Here is a 26,643-nt window from a genome sequence, read left to right as displayed (position 1 = left end):
CATGGACTTTGAATGTGTTCTGAACTTGTTGGATGATTCAATGAATTTTCAAAGCCTTGGCTCTTTGGACCAAATGTATATGACCTTACTTCCCCTTGGAACAAAATAAAACTGTATTTAGTGTTTGGCTAAAACAACATATGTTGTCCTACTTAATCTTAAAATCTTTTCCCTTGCTTTCAAATCCCTCAATGGTCTCAATGCTCCCTACCTCTGTAATCTCTTCTAGAACAGTCCAAGGAATAATCTGGCACCTCAGAACTTTGATGGTGCCAGGCTGGCAAATTCTCCAGACTATTGAAATTTAATACTTTGAATAAACCAACACACACTTTTAATTTGCCTGATTTTTAAGAGATACGCCATAGCTTTATAAACTTGTATAGGAAGGAACTGCAGATGCTGGTTTAAACCGAAGATAGACATAAAAAGCTGGAGTAATTCAGCGAGACTGGCAGCGTCTCTGGAGAGAAGGAATGGGTGACATTTCAGATTGAGACCCTTCTTCAGACTTCGTCTTCTGAAAAAGTGTCATGACCCAAAACATCACCCATTCGTTCTCTCCAGAGATGCTGCCTGTCCCGTTGAGTTACTCCAGCTTTTTGTGTCTATCTTTAGCATTATAAACTTCCCCATCAACCAGGAGTTGAAAGGAGCTTGGGAATTGGGTCTCGGTGTGATAAAGGGAGAGTAGAAAACAAAACCAGGTGAGTCGGATTCTGAACCATCTGGATTTCAAAACAATAGGATCACAGATTATTGGAGTTTTACTGTACTTTAATGCCAGGAAACTTTCGCATTTGGCTGACCTCGATATCCTTCAGGTCATGGACCCCAGTCACAGAGACATGTCCCATTAATAGACTTCATTGACAGGGAAATCCACTGTTCCCAGGTTTGCCTCCTGCAAAGAATTCCTAATAAACGGGGTGCAACCCAGGCTCAAAAACTCGGGGAAAATTGCTATTCTTAACACTGAAAGCAGTGATTTCACCCCTCCTTACAAAAACTGCTGATTTATGCACACTCTTCTGATAATCCCTAATATGCATTAGAAACCTTACAGCCAAGAATTAATTCATTTCTGGTCAGCAATACTAGATACACATGGCTACCATTTGCATTCACCCTTAGGTATTCAGTTCTATTGAACTAAATGCAATCCACAAGTCTTATGCGTAAGACTAAATATAGAATAACTAAGGCATAACGGGAAATGCATGAATTATTAACGATATAATTTAAATTCAACGCATGTTACAAATAACAAATATTTGGGAACAGTGTGACATTTCCTCTCCTTCCACGAAACATCTATTCTGTATTCCAAGTGAATGGTAGCTGGTATATTGGTTGAAAGCAAATCATTCAATGTCCTATACCTCAGGGAAACACTGGCAAGCACACAGCAGATGTAGAGGAGTTAAGAAGGACCCTCTTCCCAGTGTTCTCCCTGACGTACCTGGAGCCCTGGGTATGTTTTGTAATTACTCTGGGTCATATCCAGTGAGTTCCCAGATGTCACTACCTCACAGGAAGGAATGGAAGGAAAGTAAGAAGCATTTCTGCTTGACTGTCTTGCAATTGCATCTCAGGGCTTGCTACGGATCCACCACCATTCCAATCAGAGAAGGGCATCACGAGCACCAAAATGTCTAAGAGAGAATCATGTGCTTACCCACCAAAAATGTGGCTCCTTAAATAGATATTTCCACAGCCATTACCTTACAGCAGAAAGGTTGATATTCTTTTATTTGGGAAATATGAATGAAGAGCAATTGTATTTCACATTTATCAATATTTGGTATAACAGTACATGGACGTATAATAAATCATCCAAATACAAATGCAACTACAGGCTGAACTGTTAAGTAGATGAAAAGAAAACAAAAGAGGTATGTTTGTAACATAGTTAGCAGCAAAATAAAATCTTTAAATGCTGGGTGAATTAGATAAAATGCACATTTGCTGATTTTTTTGTTGATTGCTTTTAAAATTACTGAAGCCATTTTCCAAAAATCCCAAACTCTTCTGATGAATGCTGCAGAAAGCTTGCATAGTGCATGTATCTGTATGCTGTTCTGTTGTTCAAATTAACTTTAATAAGCTGCACCCATCAGATCCATCGCTTGATTAATAATTTCTAAGAAATACTTACCCAGTTCATCAACAAAAATGTGTGTGGCGCCAATGGAGGTGTCATGATGTGATGAAGCATCGTGCCTTGGACTGCCACTTGGACATCCAATGCTGCCCAAGTGCAAAGAACCAGAGCGGTTCTGTATTTGTCCATTTTCCTGTGAGCTGTGAATAAACAAAACCATCAACAAATCCATCTAGACTTGCTATACTTTTTAAGAACCGCACGTAATATGGAAAAAATCTACGGTGCACGGGCTAAAGTTGAAAATGGCCAACTCCACTCCATAAGATACAAAATACCTTCACAAGGCACAGGATTTCTTTTTAAAGTGATGTTCGTAATACATTTTTGCTTGAGGTCTTTTCTCTGGAGAATGGAACTTTCACCTTGGTTGGCATTTTCTTTTAAACCCAGAATAGGCTGATGCAAAGCAGAACAAAGCATCTACAACATGTGTAGGAAGGAACTGCAGATGGTTTACACTGAAGATAGACACAAAATGCTCGAGTAACTCAGCGGGTAAGCAGCATCTCTGAACAAAAGGAATAGGTGATGTTTCGGGTCACGACCGTTCTTCAGACGAAAAGTCACCTATTCCTTTTCTCCAGAGATGCCACCTGACCTGCCAAGTTACTCCAACATTTTGTGTCTATCCTCAAAGCATTTACAGCATGTGCAATATGTCTTTGTATTCCTGTTTCAGACCTGAAACGTCACATGTAAGTAAGCATGCAGGTACAGCAGGTAGTGAAGAAAGCTAATGGCATGTTGGCCTTCATTACGAGAGGGTTTGAGTTTAGGTGCAAGGAGGTCCTACTGCAGTTGTGCAGGGCCCTGGTGAGACGCCACCTGGAGTATTGTGTGCAATTTTGGTCGCCTAATTTGAGGAAGGACATTATTGCTATTGAGGGAGTGCAGCGTAGGTTCACCAGGTTAATTCCCGGGATGGCGGGACTGACGAATGATGAAAGAATGGGTCGACAGGGCTTGTATTCATTAGAATTTAGAAGGATGAGAGGGGATCTTATAGAAACATATAAAATTCTCAAAGGATTGGACACGCTAGATGCAAGAAAAATGTTCCCGATGTTGGGGGTGTCCAGAACCAGGGGTCACAGTTTAAGAATAAGAGGTAGACCGTTTAGGTCTGAGATGAGGAAAATCTTCTTCACCCAGAAAGTTGTAAATCTGTGGAATTCTCTGCCTCAGAAGGCAGTGGAGGCCAATTCACTGGATGTTTTCAAGAGAGAGTTAGATTTAGCTCTTAGGGCTAAAGAAATTAAGCAATATGGGGAAAAAGCAGGAAAAGGGTACTGATTTTAGGTGATCAGCCATGATCATATTGAATGGCTCGAAGGGCCGAATGGCCTACTCCTGCACCTATTTTTCTATGTTCTATGTTCTCTATGTCCATTCCCTCCACTGTTGCTGCCTGTCCTGCTGAGTACCTCCAGCGCTTTGTGTTTTGCTCAAGATTCCAGCATCTGCAGTTCCTTGTGTTTTGGGTTTAAATCATATTTTGTGTTCATTAAGATATTTGTAATTTTAACATTACAACATATAGTAAGGAATTTCACCCACACTCTCAGGCATTGTCATTCATGCCTTTTGCTTTGTGTACACATCCCCTCCTCAATTTTTTTTCCTTTATCCATTTTCAGTTTTGTGGGTGTCACTAGTAAGGCCAGATTTTATTGCCCATCTTTCATTAACCTTGAGAAGGAGAAGGTCAGCTGGCACCTTGACGTCGGTCTGGTGAAGGTACTCCCACATTTTCAATTTATTCTGCCAGTGCCTTATCTAATCATTCATTGAAAAGGTACATCGCTGTAAAATCATTAGGACCAGTGTCGTGTCACAGGAAACAGACCCAAAATTCTTTCTGGATTGAATCATGATTTTGGACAAACTGATAAAATGGATTCTAACAGCAGCATAAAACTGGCATAATGGCATTTTATTAGGGCTGTCAAAATATAAATCACACAATTAAAGGGAAGTGTTAATTCTGGTGTCATTTACACTGTTAAACATACCAGAATATCAACATTTTTGAATGTTGCAAAGGAAAAAGATTATCTTTAATTTTGAATGACCCAAAGAAAAATGCTTTATTATAAAACTTACTTTTAATATTTGCACCTTGTTCATATCCCACTGTGGGAAGCATCCTTCTCCAGTCCCATAACTTACAACACTCTGGATTGATCCAGCTTTGAAAAGTCCGGGAGCAGAGCAAGGACGCCCGTTGGCTGAGCAGTAAAGTAAGTGCTAATCACAGTTGAACAGGCAGTTTAAAAAGAGCGCCAAAAGGAAGTAGTAGTCAATTTGAAAAGTCCGGGAGCAGAGCAAGGACGCCCGTTGGCTGAGCAGTAAAGTAAGTGCTAATCACAGTTGAACAGGCAGTTTAAAAAGAGCGCCAAAAGGAAGTAGTAGTCAATTTGAAAAGTCCGGGAGCAGAGCAAGGACGCCCGTTGGCTGAGCAGTAAAGTAAGTGCTAATCACAGTTGAACAGGCAGTTTAAAAAGAGCGCCAAAAGGAAGTAGTAGTCAATTTGAAAAGTCCGGGAGCAGAGCAAGGACGCCCGTTGGCTGAGCAGTAAAGTAAGTGCTAATCACAGTTGAACAGGCAGTTTAAAAAGAGCGCCAAAAGGAAGTAGTAGTCAATTTGAAAAGTCCGGGAGCAGAGCAAGGACGCCCGTTGGCTGAGCAGTAAAGTAAGTGCTAATCACAGTTGAACAGGCAGTTTAAAAAGAGCGCCAAAAGGAAGTAGTAGTCAATTTGAAAAGTCCGGGAGCAGAGCAAGGACGCCCGTTGGCTGAGCAGTAAAGTAAGTGCTAATCACAGTTGAACAGGCAGTTTAAAAAGAGCGCCAAAAGGAAGTAGTAGTCAATTTGAAAAGTCCGGGAGCAGAGCAAGGACGCCCGTTGGCTGAGCAGTAAAGTAAGTGCTAATCACAGTTGAACAGGCAGTTTAAAAAGAGCGCCAAAAGGAAGTAGTAGTCAATTTGAAAAGTCCGGGAGCAGAGCAAGGACGCCCGTTGGCTGCCCAGTGAGAAAAGTGCGAGTCTTTGGCTGCGAGTCTTCGGCGAGTAGGCTGAGGTGAGGAGGATACCATTGTTTTAAGCCAGAGCTGGTTATAGGCACAAGGTGATGGCGGAAAAGTTGGTGCGGTGTGTTTCCTGCAGGATGTGGGAAGACGGGGACATCGCGGGAGCTTCTGGGAGCTACACCTGCAAGAACTGTGTCCAGGTGCAGCTCCTGAAGGGACGTGTGGTGGAGTTGGAGAGGCAGTTGGATGACCTCAGGGCCATCCGGGAATGCGAGAGTTTCCTCGACAGGACCTATTGTGAGGCTGTCACGCCAAGGGTCCAGGTCGAGCGAAGGTGGGAGACTGTTTCCGGGGGGAGTGGACGTGGACTACAGGAGACCCCAGTGGCTGTGCCTATTGCAAATAGGTATACCCTCTTGGGAACTGTCGGGGCAGAAGACGTTTCCAGTCCGAGTGGCGGACCTGTTGGCAAGGATACTCGACAGGGGAGACCGAAGTCTGGAAGAGCCGTAGTGGTCGGTGACTCCATAGTCCGAGGGACGGACAGAAGATTCTGTGGCAGCAGGAGGGACTTGAGGATGGTCTGTTGCCTCCCTGGTGCCAGGGTTCAACACATCACAGACCGGCTTCAGAAAATCCTAGCGAGGGAAGGCGATCAACCTGAAGTCGTTGTGCACGTGGGCACGAATGACGTCGGGCGGAAGAGGAAGGAGGTGCTACAGCGGGAGTTTAGAGAGTTGGGAAAAACGCTGAGAAGTAGGACGTCGAAGGTAGTTATCTCTGGACTGCTACCGGTACCTCGTGCTGGTGAGGCCAGGAACAGAGAGATAGAGGGTATGAATTTATGGCTGAGGGACTGGTGCAGAGAGCAGGGATTTAGATTTCTGGACCACTGGGATCTCTTCTGGGCTAGGGGTGACTTGTACAAAAGGGACGGGTTGCATCTTAACAGCAGGGGGACAAACATTCTGGCAGGCAGGTTTGCTAGTGTGACACCTGTGGCTTTAAACTAAGTAGTGGGGGGGAGGGGTTAACAAATTGTGAATATGAAGATGAGGTAAAAGGGAATACAGGAGATATTGCAAAAGACTCTCGGAAGAATGGGAACAGAAGTTCTAGAGCGGAAAAGAAATTAAGGGCAGGGCCAATTGTGAACGATGTGAGAGGGGAGGTAAATACAGAAGTTAAAGTGTTGTACTTAAATGCGCGTAGTATAAAAAATAAAGTGGATGAGCTTGAGGCTCAGTTAGTCATGGGCAAGTATGATGTTGTAGGGATCACTGAGACATGGCTACAAGAGGACCAGGGCTGGGAACTGAATATTCAGGGGTACACAACGTATAGAAAAGACAGACAGGTGGGCAGAGGGGGTGGGGTTGCTCTGATGGTAAGGAATGATATTCATTCCCTTGCAAGGGGTGACATAGAATCAGGAGATGTTGAATCAGTATGGATAGAAATGAGAAATTGTAAGGGTAAAAAGACCCTAATGGGAGTTATCTATAGGCCCCCAAACAGTAGCCTCGACTTAGGGTGCAAGTTAAATCAGGAGATAAAATTGGCGTGTCAAAAATGTAATGCTACGGTGGTTATGGGAGATTTCAACATGCAGGTAGACTGGGAAAATCAGGTTGGAAATGGACCCCAGGAAAGAGAGTTTGTAGAGTGCCTTCGAGATGGATTCTTAGAACAGCTTGTACTGGAGCCTACCAGGGAGAAGGCAATTCTGGATTTAGTGTTGTGTAATGATCCTGATCTGATAAGGGGACTAGAGGTAAAAGAGCCATTAGGAGGCAGTGATCACAACATGATAAGTTTTACTCTGCAAATGGAAAGGCAGAAGGGAAAATCGGAAGTGTCGGTATTACAGTATAGCAAAGGGGATTACAGAGGCATGAGGCGGGAGCTGGCCAAAATTGATTGGAAGGAGGCCCTAGCAGGGAAGACGGTAGAACAGCAATGGCAGGTATTCCTGGGAATAATGCAGAGGTTGCAGGATCAATTTATTCCAAAGAGGTGGAAAGACTCTAAGGGGAGTAAGAGACACCTGTGGCTGACAAGGGAAGTCAGGGACAGCGTAAAAATTAAGGAGAGGAAGTATAACATAGCAAAGAAGAGTGGGAAGACAGAGGATTGGGACACTTTTAAAGAGCAACAAAAGTTAACTAAAAAGGCAATACGAGGAGAAAAGATGAGGTACGAGGGTAAACTAGCCAATAATATAAAGGAGGATAGCAAAAGTTTTTTTAGGTACGTGAAGAGGAAAAAAATAGTCAAGGCAAATGTGGGTCCCTTGAAGACAGAAGCAGGGGAATTTATTATGGGGAACAAAGAAATGGCAGACGAGTTAAACCGTTACTTTGGATCTGTCTTCACTGAGGAAGATACACACAATCTCCCAAATGTTCTAGGGGCTGGAGAACCTAGGGTGATGGAGGAACTGAAGGAAATCCACATTAGGCAGGAAATGGTTTTGGGTAGACTGATGGGACTGAAGGCTGATAAATCCCCAGGGCCTGATGGTCTGCATCCCAGAGTACTTAAGGAGGTGGCTCTAGAAATAGTGGAAGCATTGGAGATCATTTTTCAACGTTCTATAGATTCAGGATCAGTTCCTGTGGATTGGAGAATAGCAAATGTTATCCCACTTTTTAAGAAAGGAGGGAGAGAGAAAACGGGTAATTATAGACCAGTTAGTCTGACATCAGTGGTGGGGAAAATGCTGGAGTCAATTATAAAAGACGAAATTGCTGAGCATTTGGATAGCAGTAACGGGATCGTTCCGAGTCAGCATGGATTTACGAAGGGGAAATCATGCTTGACAAATCTACTGGAATTTTTTGAGGATGTAACTAGGAAAATTGACAAGGGAGAGTCAGTGGATGTGGTGTACCTCGACTTTCAGAAAGCCTTCGACAAGGTCCCACATAGGAGATTAGTGGGCAAAATTAGGGCACATGGTATTGGGGGTAGGGTACTGACATGGATAGAAAATTGGTTAACAGACAGAAAGCAAAGAGTGGGGATAAATGGGTCCCTTTCGGAATGGCAGGCAGTGACCAGTGGGGTACCGCAAGGTTCGGTGCTGGGACCCCAGCTATTTACGATATACATTAATGACTTAGACGAAGGGATTAAAAGTACCATTAGCAAATTTGCAGATGATACTAAGTTGGGGGGTAGTGTGAATTGTGAGGAAGATGCAATAAGGCTGCAGGGTGACCTGGACAGGTTGTGTGAGTGGGCGGATACATGGCAGATGCAGTTTAATGTAGATAAGTGTGAGGTTATTCACTTTGGAAGTAAGAATAGAAAGGCAGATTATTATCTGAATGGTGTCAAGTTAGGAGGAGGGGGAGTTCAACGAGATCTGGGTGTCCTAGTGCATCAGTCAATGAAAGGAAGCATGCAGGTTCAGCAGGCAGTGAAGAAAGCCAATGGAATGTTGGCCTTCGTAACAAGAGGAGTTGAGTATAGGAGCAAAGAGGTCCTTCTACAGTTGTACCGGGCCCTGGTGAGACCGCACCTGGAGTACTGTGTGCAGTTTTGGTCTCCAAATTTGAGGAAGGATATTCTTGCTATGGAGGGCGTGCAGCGTAGGTTCACTAGATTAATTCCCGGAATGGCGGGACTGTCATATGTTGAAAGGCTGGAGCGATTGGGCTTGTATACACTGGAATTTAGAAGGATGAGGGGGGATCTTATTGAAACATATAAGATAATTAGGGGATTGGACACATTAGAGGCAGATAACATGTTCCCAATGTTGGGGGAGTCCAGAACAAGGGGCCACAGTTTGAGAATAAGGGGTAGGCCATTTAGAACGGAGATGAGGAAGAACTTTTTCAGTCAGAGGGTGGTGAAGGTGTGGAATTCTCTGCCTCAGAAGGCAGTGGAGGCCAGTTCGTTGGATGCTTTCAAGAGAGAGCTGGATAGAGCTCTTAAGGATAGCGGAGTGAGGGGGTATGGGGAGAAGGCAGGAACGGGGTACTGATTGATAGTGATCAGCCATGATCGCATTGAATGGCGGTGCTGGCTCGAAGGGCTGAATGGCCTACTCCTGCACCTATTGTCTATTGTCTATTGTCTATCTCGCACATTCTAATCTACTTCATTCAGCACTGACAACCAAGCAGCCCAGTGTCGAATTGCTTTGCAACTCTCATGCTAAACTTCTGCAAGAGGAACTCTTTTTTTTAGTATGAGATACTTTCACTCTCTCCACCATGGCTGCAGTGTTTAAGATACACATGTTTCATTGCCACATTGTGTTAAGGCATTTTTGGTAGTATTTCCCAATGCTATAAGAACAGAGGTACAGCCCGACCAGCAATTTCCCTTCCAAATCACACACCACTCCATATGGGACACGTTTCACTAATCTTTTACCATCATTGATGTCAAATCAATAATTTCTCACCCATCAGCACTGTAAGAATACCTTTACCACCAGGACCAGAGAGATCCAAGGAAACTCATCACCACCACCATTACAGAGCCAGCAAGGATGGGATATAATTAGCAGCAATGTCATCACCATCCACATACCAAGGATGAATATAAACAAAATATCAGTCTCCATGTACTGTATAAAACTTTGACAATTAACTTCCAGCTTTGTTAGGGAGTGGATGAATGTGAAGTGTGCATTGTATAAATTAGAATTTCCGACCTCATTCTGGCAAGATCCTTGAATGTGACATTGTATGAAACGTGTGTTTGGACAGATCTATTTTGCGTCAGTGATACTTGTGTACAATTCATTTTCAGCTTAGAGACTGGCAGGTTGTTGTTGAATCAGGACTGCAATTAGCATTGCATAGGAGTAAAAGAGGGGAAAAGGCTTCTGCTTTGAAAAGAGATTTAAATTATTCGGAAGTACTTGCAAAAGAGAAGTTGAAATACCTTACCAATTGGAAGATGAATTATCAGCCATGGTCAAGTGTCTCAGAATTGGGGCATATAACTGATATACTAAAAGCAATGATTCTGGCTCTGAATGTTGTGTGTCACACTTCTTTGATTCCCTGTCTTGCATCTCACCGAGTTAGGGAACTTGCCAGGAAAAGGAATTTTGCAAATTGAACCTCATATGAGTTTCAGGGAGAATTCATTCCCTTGCATCCCTTGTCCCTGGTCACTACATCAGCAAGATTGCAGTTTCTTTTAGACTTAACAATTCCAACCTGTTTTTATCTCATTCACCACCCAGACGCACAAATGAAGTATGTCCCGACCCGAAATGTCACCTATCCATGTTCTCCAGAAAAGCTGTCTGACCCGCAGTTACTCCAGCACATTGTGTCCTTGTTTGTAAACCAACACCTGCAGTTCCTTGTTTCTACAAAGATGAATGGTTTCCTGAACAAGGTATTTGAGGGATGGTGGGCTTAGACACAGACGTACCACTCTACCCTGTGCGCAGAGCCAAACAGTGAAGGAAGTTGGAAACACACTGCAGTGACATTAAACCCTTATGGTTTTAAACATTCATATAATTTATTCTTCTTATTATTTTTACAACGATAAAAGCTCACCTCTGTGGTGAACACGAGAAGGTTGCAGAATGGCTGGGGTTGCTCCTTACATTCTGCCGTTGTTGTTTCCCTGATCTCCTTTGATGACTGCTGTGGCCATGCAACCTTGCATTTCCTGATCCAGATTCCAGTGGTAGTACAACTACAAAACAAAAAGGTTAGAACTTGTCAGAAAAAAAAATCAGTGGGATTAAGCAACAGTTGAATGGACACATGGAACATACAGATACATTTGTCCTTGTACCTTCACCACACTCTCTTTTTTAGAATTAATTTCCGGAACACCAAACCTTGCTAAGTGGTGGCTTGTACAATTGTTAAAGAGTATCCTCCTTGCCTGTGTAGTCTCTTCATCATTTAAATTCCAAGGAGGTGCAGATATTTCCTCTTTGGTGAAGGAAAGAACTGCAGATGCTGGTTTAATTCGAAGGTAGACACAAAATGCTGGAGTAACTCAGCGGGACAGGCAGCATCTCTGGAGAGAAGGAATGGGTGACGTTTCGGGTCGAGACCCTTCTTCAGACTGATTCAGGGGAGTGGGCTCAGATCCAAAGTAGATGATCTAATTTTTACTAATACTTAAATCCACTTGCCAACTTTTTGTCCGTTCACAATCATTTAACCTATTAATTTCTTTCTGTAGTTATATGTTTCTGTTTTCACAGTACCTGATCATGTAACTTCCTGTCCCTTTCTCTATCTATCCACTAGCTCTATTCTCTGCCCTCTGACCATCACCAATTTCTATCCAAGCCAATAAATTGCGTACAAGTCCATGAATTTTAACTGATATTCTCCTAGGAAAAACCTTAAACAACACTTTCCGGAAGTCCATGCAACTAACTTACATAAACGATGTAGAGCTCTTCTTCACTCACCTCCGCCTCAGGGCCTTTTTCCATGGAAAGGAGTCCTCACCGCCCAGTGATGACCCCTTTTCCTGTCTCCAACAGACCCCCTCCTCTTGGACTGCCCCGGATGGCCATCTACCTTCATTAGACCTTTTCATTTCCAACTGCTGGCGGGACATCAACCACCTCAAATTTTCCACTCCCCTGACTTGATCTAACTTCTCCCCTCCTGAACGTACAGCCCTTCGCTCACTCTGCAGCAACCCCGACTGGATAATCAAATCCGCCTATAAGGGAGATGCCGTGGTAGTCTGGCACGCTGACCTCCACCAGACTGAGGCCAGGCGACAACTCTCAGACACCTCCTCCTACTTATCCTTGGACCATGACCCCAAAGAGGAGCACCAGGCCTTAATCTCAAACACCATTACTGATTTCATCACTTCCGGCTCTCTGCCCTCTAAAGCCTCCAACCTCATCGTTGCCCAGCCCCGCACGGCCCGATTTTATCTTCTCCCCAAAATCCACAAACAGAACTGTCCTAGCAGACACATTGTTTCTGCCTGTTCATGTCCCACCGAATTAATTTCCACATACCTCGACTCCATCCTATCCCCCCTTATCCAATCCCTCCCTACCTATGTCCAAGACACCTCACATGCTCTCCGTCTCCTCAATGACTTCCGTTTTCCAGGCCCCCACTCCCTTATCTTTACCATGGAAGTCCAGTCACTCTACACCTCCATCCCCCACCAGGAGGGTCTTAAAGCCCTTTGTTTCTTTCTCGACCACAGAACCAGCCAATTTCCATCTACCAATACTCTCCTCCGCCGCGCAGAGCTGGTCCTTACCCTCAACAACTTTTCCTTCGACTCCTCCAAATCCAAGGCATAGCTATGGGCACTCGCATTGGCCCTAGCTATGCCTGCCTCTTGGTAGGGTACGTCAACAATCCCAGCCGTACACTTGCCCTATCCCCGAACTCTACCTCCGCTACATTATCGACTGCATTGGTGCTACCTCCTGCACCCATGCAGAACTCACTGACTTCATCAACTTCACCACTAATTTCCATCCTGCTCTCAAATTTACTTGGACCATCTCCGACATCTCCCTACCTTTTCTGGATCTCACCATCTCCATCACAGGAGACAGACTTGTGACTGACATCTACTACAAAGAAAAAGGAAACAAAGTGAAGAATACAGTATTATAGCGACAGAGGAAGTTCAGATTAAAAAAAGAGTGCAAGGGCCACTACAAAGGAGGTTGAGAGATCAGGACTACACCCTTAGGTTATGAGAGGACCATTCAATAGTTTGATAATAGTGGGAAAGAAGCTGTTCCTGAATCTGGTGGTACGTGCCTGCAAGCTTTTGTACCTTCGGTCAGACGGAAAAGGGAGAAGAGGAAATGATCAGGGTGAAAGAGGTGGAGGAAAGGACTGCAGATGCTGGTTTGAATCGAAGGTCAACACAAAATACTGGAGTAACTCAGCTGGGATAGGCAGCATCCCTGGAGAGAAGGAATGGGTGACGTTTCGGGTCGAGACCTAGGGTGAAAGAGGTCTTTGATAAATGCCTCCATTTAAAATATCAGACAGGCACTTGGCTCTGGTACCCCCGACAGTATAGAAATCCTTCAAAACTGCACTGCAGGGGCAGCCTAGATAATGTGCTTCGTTCCCCTGTCTCACTGCGAAAATTTTAATAATGAACATAGCTGCAAACACAGGATAAAATGAGGATAAAAGTCAGGATCCTTTTCTTATTTCTCTACTGATGTGACATCCTTGTAATTTAAAATAACATAATATAACAAAGAACTAGTAGAGTAAGATGAATCACAGAACTAGGAAGAATGCCAACACTGTTCTTTCACCCTTTCAAACTGACTCTGAATCTCATACAAATTAATTGAATGAGAGTCTCCGAATTTCATTCAGTTTCTGGTTGACTCTAGTTTATGTTACACAATTCCAAAGTGGCACCATCAGGGGAATAGTGGCATTGTTTCAATTACAGGTAGTTCTGCTACAATGCGTGTTTCCTTCACAGTAATTGGTTATTGTGTTAAAGTGTTTACTCCATTCCCACATTGACCTTTCTGTCCTCGGTCTCCTCCATTGTCAGAGTGAGGCTAAATGCAAATTGGAGGAACAGCATCTCATATTTCACTTGGGCAGCTTGATTTCGCACCAAGCTTCTCGTTTTCACCTAACAAATAGCTAACAATGGCCTGTTTCCTTTATCATCGTTACCTTTTTGCATATCTTTCATTCATTGCTCTGTATCTCTCTACATCATCGTCTATATCTCTCATTTCCCTTTCCCGTGACTTTCAGTCTGAAGAAGGGTCTCGACCCGAAACGTCACTCATTCCTTCTCTCCAGAGATGCTGCCTGTCACGATTTTTGTGTCTCTCTTCGGTTTAAACCAGCATCTACAGTTCCTTCCTACACATTAATCTAGGAGTCTGATCTAACAATCCAGCCAAACAAGTTTAACCAGGGAATTTAGCTTAATTCACTTTGAATTAAAAAGCCACACTGTAGCACGACTAGTAGCACTGCTCCCTCACTGCTCTAGTCACCTGGGTTCAACGGTGACCTCTGGGCTGGTGGGTGTGGAGTTTGCACATTCTCCCGTTGACTATGGGTTTCCTCCAGGTGCTCCAGTTTCCTCCCATATCCCTAAGACGTGGGTTGGTAGATTAATTGGCAACTTTAAATTGGTCCCATTGTGTCGATACATGGTAACATCTGGAGGGAGTTGATGGGAGTTTGACGAGAATAAAATGGACTGAAAGTAAGTTTTGTGCAGCTTGATGGTTAGCACAGATGGTGCGTTTAATTGTAACAGACTCATAAAGCAAGGAAACAGATCCTTCAGCCTAATGCGTCCATTCAGACCAAGATGTCCAACTAAGCTAGTTTCATTTATCCACGTTTGCCCAAAATCCCTCCAAATCTTTCCTATCCATAGACCTATCCAAATGGCTTTTAAATGTTGTTATTGTACCTGCCTCAACCACTTCCTCTGGCAATGCATTCCAGTCACCCTTTGTGTGAAAAAGCTATTCCTCAAGTTCCTATTAAATGTTTCTCCTCTCACCTTAAACTAATGCTCTCTAGTTCTAACCTACCCAACTTCAGCCGATAACTCAGTCCCTTCAGACCTGGAAATATCCTCTTAAATCTTTTTTGCTTAACTCTTTAAAACGTAATGACATCTTTGCTATAGCTGCGTGACCAAAACTGAACACAATACTGCAAAGGCAGCCTTACCAATGTTGTACATTCCCATCCTTATACTCCTTATACACTCATGACTGTGCAGCCAAATTCTGCTCTAACTCCATCCCACTGTGGTGAGCTGGATCTCGGACAATGACGATATGGAGTGCAGGAAGGAGATAGAAAGCACAGTAATATGGTGAAAGGACGACAACCTCCCCCTCAATGTCAGCAAAATAAAGGAACTAGTTATTGACTTCAGGAACTGCGATGGACTACACAGCCCAATCAGCATCAATGGTGCTGGTGTAGAGATGGCTAAGAACTTCAAATTCCTCAGAGAAAATATCACAAACAATTTGTCCTGATCCAATACGTTTAATCTATGGCTAACAAAGCACACCAATGCCTTGCAAGCAATACTGTTATTTCCAAAACATAATAAAAATGGAACTGGGTATAAGTCTCACCCAGCATTGACCTAGATACCAGACTCCAATACAAATGCTCTTACAACTTATCCTTATGAATGTCTGGGGATTTAGTTGTATGAAGGTGCAACTCCTACAACACTCAGAAAGTTTAACACCATTAGGACAACACAACCCATTTAACCAGCACTCAATTATCACCCTAATTATTGACTTCCCTTTCCTTGACGCATTGCAGCTGCAGCGTTTACTATCTTCATGAAGCACTGCGATTAATCACCTGGATAACTTTAACATCACTTCCAAAAACTTTAACATCATGTGCACGGTCTCCTCCAGGTTTCAAACCACATGACCTGGAAACAAATCGCCCTTCCTTCATCTGCACTCTGTCTCAACAATAGAATTTCCTAACCAGAAACTCTTAAAGAATACTTTCACCAGAGGACTGGAATGGTTCAAGAAGGCAGTTCACCAATAACTTCCAAGGAGGAATTAGAAATGGCAGATGAATACTGGCCTTTCCAGTGACATCCTATTTTGTAAATGCACAAACAGTAAAGTGAGGCACCAGGAAAGCGAAATGAAACTTGTCATCTGATTGAATGTGTTTTATCTGGCCTGACATCGCTGAAACTCAACGATGAATAACATACCTTATAAGAGTAATTTCTTTCCGTAGCCAAATAGCATTACAATTTATTGTCAGCACTTCCGGTGACAGGGTCAGGTTAACAAACCCCACAATCAGTTTCCGGTGATGTGCTTCACATTATTCCTGAATCTGTCAGGATGAGAAAATCACATCCACAGAGCCTCTGGACAGTTCAAAGCCACATTGGTATGGAGGTAGGAGGGGGGTAATTTTCTCAACAAGCAGAGATTGTTTCAGGATGTCTCATCCTGCTGATGGGAAATATTTTAGTAGCTTTTGATGGAGATGGAAACGTGCAGGAGGGAAATATCGCAGTAAATTTTGCAGTCAAACATAATGCCATTTTTGAAAATGGTTACAGATTCTGAAAAACAGTGCATGGCATTTTTTGCTCATTGTTTCCCCATCGATTTTAAGACCTCAATGGAAATGCCATCCAGGCTTGGTGCATTAATACTTTCCCTGAGTTGTGTTGCCTATCAAATATCTTCAGGAGTTCACAGAATGCCAAAGACATCCTTAACTGGCTGTTATCGGATGGAAGATTATTCTCCAGCAATCCCCGTTCAAACATTTTGCAAATATTTCTTACAGTACTCCAGGATGGACTTGTTACCTTCGATGTTTTACCCTCTTCAGATTGGCACAGCTGGTGGAGTCGATACCTCACAGCGCTCGAGACCTGGGTTCAACCGTGACCTCGGATGATGTCTGTGCAGATTTTGCACGTTCTCCCTGTGACTACATGGGTTTCCTTCAGTGCTCCAGTTTCCTCCCATATCTCAAAGATGTGCGGGTTTGTGGATTAATTGGTTGCTATAAATTGCTCTTAGTGTGCAGAGAGTGGACGCGAAAGTGGGATGACATACAACTAGTATGAACGGGTGATTGATTGATGGTCATGGACCGGTGGGCAGAAGGGCCTGTTTCCATGTTGTATTTCTAAAATAAAGATCTAGGGGGGGGGGGGGGGGTCACTGATGGTCCAAACACAGACTTGGTTGCATTAAAAAAACTCCACGTATCACAACTGACAGAAAATTGTTAGGATTTAGTTTGCTTTTCCTCTGGGGTTCAGCTTTAAGCCAGTTTGTAGATAGATCTGCAATTCTGTCAGGCACAGCGATTTTTTCTCTTTAGGTCAAGACAAAATTTAATCTCAGCATTACTTTCATCAAACAAGACATTGGTGAAGCCCCATTTGGTGAATTGTGTTCAGTTTTGGTGACGCTATTATAGGAAAGATGTTGTTAAGCTGGAAAGGATGCAGGGAGTATTTACGAGGATGTTGCCAGGACTCAAGAGCCTGAGCTTTAGAGAGAGGTTGAACAGGCTAGGACTTTATTCCTTGGTGCGCAGAAGGACGAGGAGTGATCTTATAGAGGTATATAAGATCATGCGAGGAATAGATCAGGTAAATGCCGATCTATTTACCAGAGTAGGGGAATCAAGAACCAGAGGTCATAGGTTTAAGGTGAGGGTGGAAACATTTAATAAGAACCTGAAGGACAGCTTTTTTTAACACAAAGTGGGTATATGGAACGAGCTGCCAGAGGAGGAAGTTGAGGCAAGTGTTATCTCATTGGACAGGTACATGGATATGATATATTTAGAAGGATATGGGACAAATGCAAATAGATGGGACTAGTGTAGAAGGGGCATTTGGTCGGCAAGTTGGGCGAATGGACTTGTTTCCACCTTGTATAACTCTATGAAACAAGTAATTAAAACCGAAGATAGACTCAAGAAGCTGGAGTAACTCAGCGGGTCAGGCAGCATCTCTGGAGAAAAGAATAGATGATGTTTTGAGTCGAGACCCTTCTTCAGACTGAGAGTCGGGGAGAGGGAAACTAGAGGTATGAAATGGTACAAAGAATCACAGAGGAGATGCAGCGAGAGAGGGTGTGGCAGAACTCTCGTCGGAGAGGTGGTGAACTTCAAAGTAGGCATAACTTGAAGAGATTTTGCATTGGAGCAGACAAAATGTGTAGGAAGGAACTACAGATGCTGGTTTCTGGAAAAAAAACATGAAGATTTCCGCTTCTCTCCAACGCAAATTCTGCCACTCTCTCTCTCGCTGCACCCTCTCTGTGATGATTCTAGTTTCCCTCCCCCCTGACTCTGTCTAAAGAAGGGTCTCGACCCGAAATGTCACCTATTCGTTTTCTCCAGAGATGCTGAGTTATTCCAGCTTTTTGTGTCTTTCTTCGGTGTAAACTAGTATCTGCAGTTCCTTCCTACGCAAGTAATTAAAGCCAATTGTTTTCTTGCATTCCTCATGACTGTGCTCTTTCAAGACATGCCGAATGCCTTGATGTTGATGTTGTCATTTTCAGTAAAAAATCAGCAGATCTGACACTGAGCTGTATTTGGACATCTTCATGATGCTTGGTATCCGAGGGGTTTTACCACTGCACTGCCTTCAAAACAATCTAAACATAGCACAAAAAGTAAGGAAATTTGTGTTTGGTAGATTATTTCTTTGTTGTAACAATGCTTCTTGGCAATAAATCTTATACCGTTGGAAAGCCTGTTTATTTCCCTTTTAAATGGTGCCACATTTGCAAGGAACATGCATTTGTGGGATGAGCAGCAGAGCTGAGTATATGGGTTGCGCCCATGAAAAATTTGCCAAATCTTCTCTGCCAATGCCAAACAGCTTATTCTGCTGTTGCTATTGACTCTTGTTTTGAGCTTCTGGTACCCCCAGGTGCTGACAATCAGGTGCCTGATTGGCACCTGATTGGCAGCATCTGTGAGCATGGGCCCTGCTACAGTGGTCAGTAGGTGTCTGCTCCAAGAATCGGCATGCCATGTTTGACTGATCTGGATAGGGCCCGTGCGATAGGGCAGCTTCAAGCTGGTGTTCCGCAAAACCAAGTTGCGACATTATTTGGAGTGAGCCCTAGTACCATCTCCAAAGTGAAGGCCAAGTTCCATATAACGGGGGATGTCAGAGACAGGCCGCGAAGTGGGCGTCCCAAGAAGACGACACCCGAAGAAGACCGTTTCCTCACCCTGTCAGCACTTAGGAACCGTAGGCTGTCTTCTACAGATTTGCAGTCAAGGTTTGCAGGACGATATGGCCGACAGCTCTCTGCCCAGACAATTCGGAACAGACTGTACGCAGCCGATCTCCGGTCTCATCGGGCTGCCAGGAGGCCTGCCATGACTGCCCTTCACCGTCAGGCCCGTTTGCGCTGGTGTCGGCAACTCGTGCACTGGAATCTGAACATGTGGAGGAACATTATGTTCAGCGATGAGTCCAGATTCTGCCTACAGCAGTTGGATCATAGGGTCAAAGTGTGGAGAAGACGCGGAGAACGCTATGCTGATTGCTGCACCGATAGAGTAACATCTTTTGGTGGAGGCAGTGTGATGGTGTGGGGCGGCATCTCCCTCACTGGAAAAATGAGGCTTGTCATCATTGGAGGCAATCTCAATGCAGAGAGATATCGAGATGAGATTCTGCAACCAGTGACAATCCCATATCTCCACAGTCTGGGACCGAACTCTATCCTCCAAGATGACAATGCTCGCCCCCACAGAGCAGGGTTTCTCAGAGACTACCTCCAGAATTTGGGAATGGAGAGGATGGAATGTCTTGCCAGCAGTCCTGACCTCAACCCCATTGAACACTTGTGGGATCAGCTTGGGCGTGCTGTTCGTGCCAGAGTGACCAACACAACCACGTTGGCTGACTTGCGACAAATGCTGGTTGAAGAATGGGATGCCATCCCACAACAGTGTGTGACCAGGCTGGTGACTAGCTTAAGGAGGAGGTGCCAGGCTGTTGTGGCTGTGTATGGTTCTTCCACACGCTACTGAGGCTCCTGTTTATTAAATGAATAAATTGTTAAATTGCCAATATGTCTTGTTTCTTCAGACTTCAATCATCCAATCCACCAAACAACACCGAACAAGAGTCAATGGCAGAATAAGCTGTTTGGCATTGGCAGAGAAGATTTGGCAGATTTTTCATGGGCGCAACCCACATACTCAGCTCAAAACAAGAGTCAATAGCAACAGCAGAATAAGCTGTTTGGCATTGGCAGAGAAGATTTGGCAAATTTTTCATGGGCGCAACCCATATACTCAGCTCTGCTGCTCATCCCACAAATGCATGTTCCTTACAAATGTGGCACCATTTAAAAGGGAAATAAACAGGCTTTCCAACGGTATAAGATTTATTGCCAAGAAGCATTGGTACAACAAAGAAATAATTTACCAAACACAAATTTCCTTACTTTTTGTGCTATGTTTTAGGTTGCTTTTGATGTTTCATTGCAACCCGAATGGACAATGGTCAGTGAAGAAGTGATTGTTTCACTCGTGATGTGCGTAACATGTTCTGGTACTTGCACTCATATAATTGAGAAGGTACCATTGCTTTCAGCAAGTGTGTGGACATGTTGATTTTCATTTGTCACATTTAACAGGGATAAAGCATGTGCTGACAAACAACAAGTTGGGCTGAAATTGGGCTTAGCCACTCCATCCTCCCCAATGACGCACATATCCCACAGTGAAGGGTGTTCTTATGGAGGATGGTGCTTATGGAGGATGGTGGATGGTTTATAGATGGTCTATTATCTTCTTTCAACATTTGGGTCAGGGCTCAGTTAGGATTCATATAAAACTGTTCTCCGTGTTCATCAACAGCCTACTGTGCAGTACCTTATCAAAGACATTGTTAAAGTCCATGAAGACAACGTCTATAGCACTGCCCTCATCAATATTCTTGGTCACCTCTTCAAAAAGTCAAATTTATGAGGGATAATTTCCCATGCACAAAGCCATGCTGGCTATCCCTAATCCGTTCTTGCCTTTTCAAATGCATGTTGAACTGGTCTCTCAGAATCCACTCCAATAACTTATCCACTGCTCTAACTGTTATGCTTTAATGCTGTACACTATATTCGACATTTTGGTATTTCTCTCTTTGCACTACCTATTGTACCTTTATTATATTTTAAGACATATGGCGCCTAACTCTTCTGAAATGTGAACTATCTTCAAGAGTATTAAATTCCGCAAATCATCTAGCACCCATGTATTTTTCCACGGTACAGATCGACGAGAAATATTCATTTAATGCCATCTCCTGAGGATCTACACATAGATGACCTTGGCCTGGATCAACAACATTGAAGCTACAGCCAAGAAAGCACACCAATGCCTCTACTTCCTCAGAAGACTAAATAGGTTTGGTATGTCTCCGATGACTTACCAACTTCTACAGATGCACCATAGAAAGCATTATATTAGGATGCTTCACAGCTTGGTTTGACAACAGCTCTGCCCAAGACCACAAGAAATTGCAGAGGTGTGACCCAGATTTGATCCTGACCTTGTGGAGTTTACACATTCTTCCTGTGATCCCATGTGTTTCCTCCGCTTATTCCGTTTTCCTCCCACATGCCAAAGACGTGGGTTGATAGATTAATTGGCCTCTGTAAATTGCCCCAAATGTGTAGGGAGTGGATGAGAATGTAGGATAACATAGAACAAGTGTGAACGGGTGATCAAGACTCAACGTGGAATTGGTGGGCTGACGGGCGTGTTTCCATGCTGTATCTTTTAATCAATTCAATCAGTCCATAGCCCACTCCATCACACAGACCGACCTCCCTACCAGCTACACCTATCACTGACTCGGGTAAGCAGCCAACATAATCAACAAACTTGATCATTCCCTTTTCACTCTTCTCCTGTCAGGCAGATACAAAAGCATGAAAGCACGTATGACCAGATTCAGGAGCAGCTACTTCCTCACTGTTATCAGACAAGGGAAAGGTCTTCCCATAAGCTAGACTGTAGTCCTGATCTTCCAACCTACTTCAGTGCGAACCTTGAACTATTTCTCTAACTGTTATGCTTTAATGCTGTAACACTATATTCGACATTTTGGTATTTCTCTCTATTGTACTTGTATCCAGCTTGATTGTACTCATGTATGGTATGATTTGATTTGACTGGATAACATGCCAACAAAAGATTTTCACTGTCTCTGGGGTACACACAACAATTGTAATAAACTAAACCAAACCAAATTTGGGCAAGGTCAATTTTAAAGGCATTAAGCAGGAAATTGCAAAGATTGAATGGGAGGAACTGTTTTGAAAGTAAAAGGATGTCTGCCAAGTGACGCTTTTAAAAGTATGGTAGGGAGAGTTCAGTACAATATATTCCTGTTAGAGTGAAGAGAAAGGCTGGCAAAATTAGAGAACCATGCTTGACAAGGGATATTACGGCACAGGTCAGGGAAAAAAATGAAGCATTTGCCAGGTATAGGCAGCTGGGACCAAGCGAATCCCTTGAGGAGTACAAGAGATGCAGGAGTACACGTAAGAGGGAAATCTGGAGGGCAAAAAGAGGACATGGGATAACTTTAGCAGATAATGCAAAGCAGAATCCTAAAAGAGCTAAAGGGTAACTAGGAAAATAGGTCCCCTTTAGGATATGGAATGGTCCTCCTGTGTGGGACGATGCATCTTGGGTTACAGCATGTATTTAGACTGCACCATCAGAATTCAGGAAACAGTAGTCAAAAATATTAAATCTAAATCCTGATCTTTGTACGGGGCTGAACCTTCAAACATGCATTTAAAATAAAGCACCATTCAAATTTATTTACTGTAGAAATTGTTATTTTTTAAATTTTAATTAAAATGTTGAGTTCAGATATTGGAAAATTCAATCACTCAGTTAAATTTGTGAATCAGATTTCATAATTCATGGGCAGGTGGGGGTAGTATGAGAATGCAGTGCCAACCTGTGGTCAGATTGCAGGATTACAGGCAGTTTCCATTGCAAATGCAAATCCAGGAATTTGGAATGGAAGCATTAACACAAAAAGTGTTACAAAAAAAAACAGGAAATAAGGTTTTGTAAGCAAATGATTTTTTTTTAATAAGATACAGATGGAATGTCCATTACACCTATGTGGAAATAACACAGAAGGAAATACATGCACACTAGCTGGTTATTTTAATTTACACAACTATATGACAAAGCCATCCTAAAGTGACATAGAACGTACCTCCGCCCATGGCACCCTCCTCTCGACAGTCACTCGCCCAGCCTGCTGCATTCACTCTTGAGCTATTAATTGACTCCAGTAAAGATATAAACTCTATAAAGTTTGATTCATTCGGAATCTGTCCTTCTTTGGCCTCCAGGTCTGACTTTGAAGAGGTTAACGTTCTTCCCTGATTGTTGTTGCCACCTCTGGACGCCCTGCTCAAGACCACATCTGCTCCCCCATCCATACTGAAGACCCTGATGTGTGTTCGTAGGGACCCATCGGCCACGGCTTGCTGTTCCTGCTGCCTCTGGTTTTCTATGAGACAATGCATGACTTTCAAGAATGACTCTGACACTGCTCTTGGGTCGCCCTGTCGATATGGATTTTGGTAGTTGTGATAAGTGTGATCTGGGGAAGAGCAGGACTGTGAGTTAGTACTGGAAGAGGTGTCCATTGAAATATTGTGATGAGACTGTAGACTTGAAGATCTGCTGAGAGTTGTATGGTCATTCGTGTCCTCATCTTCACTTTTGTTGCCTTTGGCTGGTGCTGTAGTGGCCCAGTTTTCATTGCCAGCACAATGACTGGAGTCTGCCCCAACATTCATTTGTTTCCTTGACTTCTGCCTATCGTACTGGTGAATGGAGAGAGCCTGCTTAACAAAACTGGAAGACTTTGGTCTGACAACAAGATCTGATTTTGATATAGACTTATCAGTTCCTGACACCTGAATCCCTTTACTTACATTAACGTATAAAAAGGATGAGGATTTTAAGTTAGTATTATTAATAGTGTCAACACTTGGCTTCCCATCTTCAGGCAGTTCCAATGCAACAACTGGAATGTCTAGTAAATCTGACTCTTGCATATTTGGCAAGCTTGGAGTCCCAAAGGTATCCTGAGTGGAATTATTTTGATTAGTTCCAGTCTCCACACTATGAATCAAACATGTGGTGGAATTCTTGTCAAGGTGAACTTCTACTTCCTCGCCCTCTGTAGGTTCCACCAAAGAACAGATGTTGGAACTAGTTAGAACTTCTTTATGTTCAGATTCTGTCTGATCATCTTTTTCTGTGTTTTGATCTCTTATTCTGATTACAGTGAGACTGGTAGCTAGTTCACATGCAGGCTGCAGATCCCCACAGTCAACCTGACCAGCAATATTCCCAGGAATGTTATTACAGTGACTGGTACATTTCCCACGGGATGTATTTTCACCAGTAACAATATTCATGTTGCACGTGGGTTCCACTTCAGAGTTACCGACATTGATCACTAACAAACTGCATTCAGTCTCTAATGCATCAGGACATTGATGGTCCTGGTTTAATGTAGTTATGAACTGTCCTGCAGGTACCTGCTGCTTTGGAGAATAGAATGTGCCGTCCATCTCAGTCCCAGCTGCCTTGGAATCGGCTGGAACCGCACAGAATGGCACAGCACAAATCTGTGAATAGAGAGGTTGCTCAGTGTTTTCACGATCACCCATCTTTCCCACGCTTCTAAGTGGACGAACAGCTGACTGACTTGGCAGATCGGATGGTGCATGGAGCAAAGGTGACTCTTCAAGGCTGTCTGATCCACACTGTTCTTGTCCACTGGGTCCGACATCTTGATAAATCGACTGATGGAAACAAACTGGGGAATCATAGGGCATCAGGGGGGTTGCATTGCCCTGCACATGATCTGCAACGAACATAATTCATACTTAAACACATCTGGTTGCAACGATATAAAATCTAGACCATGTGAACAGACAACGAACAAAAAATCTGTACATATATATTAATTCCAGTTCAAATTGTGTATTTATTCCCATATTGATAAACCTTTTTTAAAATAGAAGAAAAGACAATCTTAATAAGTAAATTAAACATTACAGAAGGAATGCAAGATAAATATGGTACTAAAAATATATTAAAATCTTATCAGGGATAGGTGATGAAGGGTTGGATTATTTTAACTGAGTAACATTTATGGCGAGATCAAGTAAACTTCAAAGAAATGGAATAGTGCACACAGCATATTCTGTTGCTCCTCTTAAATTTCTATCACACGAATCATCAGCGGATACAGGATGAAGAAGAGTTGAGGATATTTACCTTTTATTTCCTTCATTGAAGGTAATAGAGTTTTGCATGGGAGTTCATTTGGAGTAACATTATGTTCCTGAGTTGCAGTGAGTCTTCTGAAGTCTTTCTCTAGAATGTGCAAGTGGAAGTAAACATTGCAATGGTTGATATGGCATTTAATCCTAATATCTAGTCACACTGCCTTGGTATGATGGGATCAATGTTATTGGTATGTGTAGGAAGGGATTGGACTGCAGATGCTGGCTTAAACCGAGCAACTCGGCGGGACAGGCAGCAGATCTGGAGAGGAGTGGTTGACGTTTCAGGTCGAGACCCTTAAATGGTTCTTCGGATCACACCTCAGTTGGACATGCTAACTAAGTAAAACAGAAGAGGCTTTTGAAATGTGATTAAATTTCAGAGGTAGAGCAGAATACAACCACGACTCGCACTTGCTGCTGGGGCAAATTTCTCAGCAAAGCTTTCTCCAATTTGCTTGATGTTGGTATTGCTGGAGAGGCTGTCATGTATTGCCTATCTCTAAATAGCCTTGAGAAAGTTAGCTGTGTGCTCTTCACTGGATCCAAAGCAGCCTATAGAGTGAAGGTCATCCCATACTGCTGTTCGATAGGGACTACCAAGTTATTGACAAGAGACAATAAAGGAAAAAGAATATATTTCCAATGATTGATCCCATGTAGCCCAGTTTACCCATAACGAAAGTCATGCGGGACACTTCGCATGTTCTCCGCCATTTCAACAAATTCCAATTCTTGTGTCTCTTTTGCTCTTCTATCTATCTTGGTCTTCTCACATTCCCCCCTTCTTCCCATCCCCAGTCCCCTATTCTCCACCATATTGGCTACTTCACCTCTATTCTTTCAGCCCAGATGAAGGGTCGTAACATAGAAACATAGAAACATAGAAAATAGGTGCAGGAGTAGGCCATTCGGCCCTTTGAGCCTGCACCGCCATTCAATATGATCATGGCTGATCATCCAGCTCGGTAACCTGTACCTGCCTTCTCTCCATACCCCCTGATCCCTTTAGCCACAAGGGCCACATCTAACTCCCTCTTAAATATAGCCAATGAACTGGCCTCAACTACCTTCTGTGGCAGAGAATTCCACAGACTCACCACTCTCTCCCCATCTCTCCCTCTCTCCCCCTCAAACATCGACTGCCTATTTCCCTCCACAGATGCTGTCTGACCTGCTGTTCCTCCAGTTGCTCTTCTTTATTTACTCTGGATCCATTTAACTAACTCATCTCAAATCCCAGAAGCCTTAAATTTCTGGACCAGCCTACCCTGCAGGACTTTGCCAAATGTCTTACTAAAGGCCATACAGATTACAACCAGTGCCACATCTTCATTTGTTTCCTTTGTCACCTCCTCCAAAACTCAATCAAATTAATGAGAGGCAGAAAATTCACCCTGAAAAAGCCCTGATTACTATCCTTAATCAGCTCCTGCCTTTCCAAATGTACATAAATCCTCTCCTTTTCAATTTTCTCCAACAATTTCCCTATCTCTGACATAAGGCTAAAGGAACGAAGGGTAAACAGAAATGGAAAACGCAGCAGAGGGGAACGTTCATGTACCTTTGAGCTCCTCTGCATCTTTTGGATTTGTTGGCAGATC

General features: G+C 43.3%; 1 protein-coding gene across 1 annotated transcript; it reads right to left on the bottom strand.

Annotated features, from left to right (window-relative positions):
• On the bottom strand, window positions 1-26,643 carry LOC144591700 (uncharacterized; the record flags this gene model as incomplete). The annotated part of the gene is made up of 6 exons (XM_078395732.1): window positions 1-94; window positions 2,159-2,304; window positions 10,731-10,872; window positions 22,945-24,615; window positions 25,032-25,130; window positions 26,604-26,643. Coding segments are annotated over 6 exons (2,192 nt in total), but the record flags the coding sequence as incomplete, so codon positions are not given.

The sequence above is a fragment of the Rhinoraja longicauda genome, unplaced genomic scaffold, assembly GCF_053455715.1.
Source record: "Rhinoraja longicauda isolate Sanriku21f unplaced genomic scaffold, sRhiLon1.1 Scf001478, whole genome shotgun sequence".
Lineage (NCBI taxonomy): Eukaryota > Metazoa > Chordata > Chondrichthyes > Rajiformes > Arhynchobatidae > Rhinoraja > Rhinoraja longicauda.
Note: the sequence above shows the minus strand (reverse complement) of the source record. Positions and strands in the feature narration are given on the sequence as shown.